The sequence below is a fragment of the Tachypleus tridentatus genome, chromosome 6 (assembly GCF_004210375.1).
Source record: "Tachypleus tridentatus isolate NWPU-2018 chromosome 6, ASM421037v1, whole genome shotgun sequence".
Taxonomy (NCBI): Eukaryota; Metazoa; Arthropoda; class Merostomata; order Xiphosura; family Limulidae; genus Tachypleus; species Tachypleus tridentatus.
The window spans coordinates 42405727-42410174 of NC_134830.1; the positions used below are offsets into that span (position 1 = coordinate 42405727).

The window sequence follows — 4448 nt, forward strand, 5'->3', positions numbered from 1 at the left end:
AACAGGAAAAAATGGAATAAGGTGTTACAGTTAGTAAGGTGTTTCCTTTACTCTGCTGTGATTCATCTCTAATAACCGTTTTAATGGCTTTTATTTGTTGTTAGCTAACAGTGTTCCGTGTCTTTTTCGATGTAACATGAAACACTATCTTGGAAATCACATTTAATGCTACATAACTATCTCAGTTCTGCAATACTTTTGCCTACAATTGCTTTACTTTCATTTAAAATGTTGATTCTCTTTTTCTTTTCTCTCAGGTTTAATTCAGTTTCGAAAGATATAACTTATACCAATTTTTCTTTCCTAATAATATTCTTCCAAATGACAGGCAAAGAATCCGCTTTCACTTTGAGCGAACGGAAGTTTGTACAAAGGAGACTCGCCGTGCCTTCCATGATGTAGTTTTAGATCCCCCGTACACATAGTAAAAAAGGTTTTGAACCTCGACACTGTATATTAACATACATATTTATAGGCACTTAGACAAGATGAGATCGGTCTTTGTCCGGTCATTTGGAGCAGGCCTTAGTTCACGGTTTGACTCGAAAATGTGACTCGGTACGTTGCGCAAAAATTGTTAGATATAATTTCTAATGAGTTTATTTTATTTCTGTCCACCTTCGCTATTGGGCAAAAGACTAATGTGAGTAAAATAACGTTAGAATAATTTGTCTAAAACTATTCTTTTAACCGTTAGTCGACGCAGGTATACACCTGGTGGAAACGTTTAGAACAAGCTGTTGAGCACTGACCCTCAACTATTGAACAAACGTTCTCCACGTATAAAAGTGTCTGCAATAATCTAACAATTTCCGTAACGAACAAATGTATGAAATAATTTAAGTTACTACTAAGACAATAACGTTGAAACTCTGTTGGTGATTATTTGCAAAATAGAAATAATTAAAATAATGTGTTGGGATTGTGGATCTAAATTAAAGAACCTTCTGTTTAAAATTCCCTCTAATAAGATATGGAATACATGAATAACGTTTTCTGAAAAATGAAATTATTATGATTGTCCAATGAAATAAGAACTTCACAATATGTTGGCTTAGCCAAAAGATATACTACATTTCGTTCTAAACCTCGTTTTTTGTTAAAAAAAAGGGAACAACAGGATATTTTAGCTAGGAAAGAGAGCAAATTTGAAGCTGTTACAATTCCCACGGATCAAGGCTTTCAAAAAAAAACGGATATGCACCTTTCTTGGTTAACTACGCTTTTAAGCACAGCTGTTCCGCAAAATGGGCTAAACAGATACTAAAATACTTTCAAGAAATTTCTATCTTGGTTTTACCACAGATATGTTTTACATCGTGCAAACACGATGAAACATGTAGAAAGACAATTTATGTTTTTTTCTCTTCAATGCAGTGGAGAACATTACTAGTAGTGCATATTTTAGCTATAGACAGATAAATTTTGACACCTCATACACAACACAAACACACGCACACACACACACACACATATATATATATATATCATATCATATAAACGTGGAGCTACTCAAACAATATCTTCCCATTATATTAATAATGCACAAACACAAATAACCATGACACCAGAATGAATGTTCTAAGTGTAAGAAGTTAATAGATACTATTGCTATCAACGCTTTACGGGGTTTCTCTGGAGTCCGAATCTTTGCTATATGAGATGGCGACTTGACTCATCTGCTTGCTTTCACTGCTTTCAAGAGACTCACCATCCCTGTCTGCTAATAAAGGGTTGTTATCAACTACACATTTTCTCATGTGTTTCTCCAGTGTACTTACAACAGAGAAAGGCATGTTACACAAGCGACAGCGATACACATCTTTTCCAAACCGACCGTGGGTCTTCATGTGTCTGGTTAGTTTTGAGCTCTGAGCACAAGCGTAACTACACAATTCACATTTGTATGGCTTCTCGCCTGTGTGAGACCGTCTATGAACTGTCAAATTGCTACAATTCTTGAAGACTTTGCCACAAAACTCACATGTATCGTTCCGCCGCTGTTCTTTGGGTTTGGGGGTAGTTGTTGTGCAGTATGTGCTAGTCCCTGGCAAGGGACTAGACGAACTGCTTGTTTTGTTGGAGGTGACCGCCATCAAGGCACTTTCACTGGCTGACATTTGGTCAGTGGTGGACGCACTTCCTTGGTAGTAGTCACGTTGGGGAGATGGAAGCCACATTCCTGCATAAAGACTGTTCTTTTCATGTTGACGGTCTCCGACAGCAAATTTGCCATGTTTCTTTGAATCCAAAACATCGAGAAGACTGTGGCTAAAGTCTACTGGTGGCTCTCTGGGCTTACTATTTTCGAACCATCTGAGCAATCTAAGCCATTTTCAGGTAATGTATCAGTGGATCTTGCCTCAGACTTGATTTTTCCTGAACTGCTTTCTTCTAAAGCCTGTTTATAGGCATCATTATATTGTTGTATATTACCTAATCCAATCTTTTCCAAAACTTCGCCCAGTAAAGACTGTCTTTTTATAGGTGGATTTGACTGTTCTGTTTTACCAATTATATCCTCCTGAGTAGGAGATTCTGAAATACTCTTGGGTGTAGTACTTGTCGTCATATTTTCAGCAACATGTTCTGCTAGTTCCTCCTCTTCCAGTTCTTCTTCTTCATCTTCCAAGTCTTCTTCATCCTCATCCTCGTCGTTTTCCCCTTTAACTTCTTCTTCGTTATTCTGATCAGCATCATCTTTCACATCTGGTGTGGACCTTCCGGAACCAACAGTGGCACATGCTGCCAAACTTTTTTTACCTTTTCTATGAGTTTTCATATGCCTTTTTTAGTTTACTGGCCTGAGTACAAGCGTGATTGCAAATGTTACATTTATAAGGTTTTTCGCCAGTGTGTGATCGACGATGAACCGTTAAGTTGCTCTGGAATCGAAACGACTTGCCACAAAATTCGCAAGACTTTAACTTTGCTGATTCCAAAAGATCACTTGGCGATGGAGACACTGTCTGTACTGGATGAGAAGTTATTGGTTGACTGGAAGCTAATGGTTGAGAAAATTGGATTGGCTGTTTGCCTAAGGATGCATTGGTAGGACTTGTGGCTCCTGCTAACTGGCGTAGCCTCTTAGAATAAAAATCATTTTGGTGTTCAAAGCCAAGCCCTATAGACACTCCTCGAGAACGGTCAAAACGCCCTCTGTCCAAAGTATTATGGGTCTCAATCGAATTTACGTTCAAAGAGTTATTGGAGTTCAGCCGTTGGTACGTATCCCCAAGGATGTCTAGCCGGGTCCCTTGACTAGATGGACGGGGTAAGTAGTTGCTTTTGAGCGAAGAATTGAACTGCTTTTCACCCCGGGGAATCTGCAAAAGTTGCATGGCTGGGTGGATCAACTTCCTTCCTCTAGACACCCGAGTTTGGCCGGATAGCGTAGGGGACACGGAGGATGTTGTAGTTTGTTCCAAATTTGACCTATTTTTCTCTAAATTCTTTTCTAGAATGTTGCTTGTGTCCATATAGATCTTCATGCCATGCACATTCTGCACGTGCTGTAATAGAACCCAAGCTGTGACAAATGGCTGCTCACACGTGGAACACGAATAACTGTTTGGTTCTGAAAATATAAAAAAAAAAATACAAAATTTTCAAATTTTCATTTTGTGAAAACAGGCCAGTTAATTCCACCTTGAAAATTAAAATTACATATTGCATTTAATAATTATGATTATTATAATTGCATTTAATAATTATAAGCACACATACAAAACAAATCAGATTAGTTAAGTTCCCCCTCCTCGATAGCTCAGCGGCATGGGGACTTATAACGCTCAGAATCGGGTTCCGATACCTGTTGTGTGCAATGCAAAGATAGCACATTGTGCAGCTTTGCTCTAAACAACAAATAAACAATCAATTAAATCATTTTAAAATTTCAGTGTTCATCGACTACAACGTTTTCGCAAACATATCAGAGTTACTCAAGTGAAAATTGATTAATCCAATGTCGCACATAAATCATATTACCAAGTTCTGGAGAGAGTAATGTACATTGTGCTTTCTTCTGCGGAACACACATTTTTTTTTCATAGCAAAGCCACATCGGGCTAGCTGATGTGTCCACTAAGGAGAATGGAGCTCCTGATTGTAGCGTTGTAAATCCAAAGACTTACCGCTGTCACAGCTGGGGACGCATATTTTTTTTGTTCGTTCGTTTTTGAATTTCGCACAAAGCTGCTCGAGGGCTATCTGTGATAGCCGTCCCTAATTTAGCAGTGTGAGACTAGAGGGAAGGCAGCTAGCCATCACCACCCACCGCCAACTCTTGGGCTACTCTTTTTACCAACGAATAGTAGGATTGACCGTTACATTATAACGCCCCCACGGCTGAAAGGGCGAGCATGTTTGGCGCGACCGGGATGCGAACCCGCGACCCTCAGATTACGAGTCGCACGCCTTAACACGCTTGGCCATGTCTGCATATTTTG

At 39.1% G+C, this 4448-nt stretch overlaps 1 protein-coding gene and 1 pseudogene across 1 annotated transcript; both read right to left on the bottom strand.

Annotated features, from left to right (window-relative positions):
* Positions 1-1366: 1366 nt before the first annotated feature.
* Positions 1367-2302, bottom strand: LOC143252332 (vascular endothelial zinc finger 1-like). Its single transcript, XM_076504298.1, has one exon. The coding sequence runs from the start codon at positions 2178-2180 to the stop codon at positions 1623-1625; it is 558 nt and encodes a 185-aa protein (XP_076360413.1). The 5' UTR covers positions 2181-2302; the 3' UTR covers positions 1367-1622.
* A 6-nt stretch (positions 2303-2308) lies between these two features.
* On the bottom strand, positions 2309-3604 carry LOC143251600 (uncharacterized; annotated as a pseudogene).
* Positions 3605-4448: the final 844 nt, after the last annotated feature.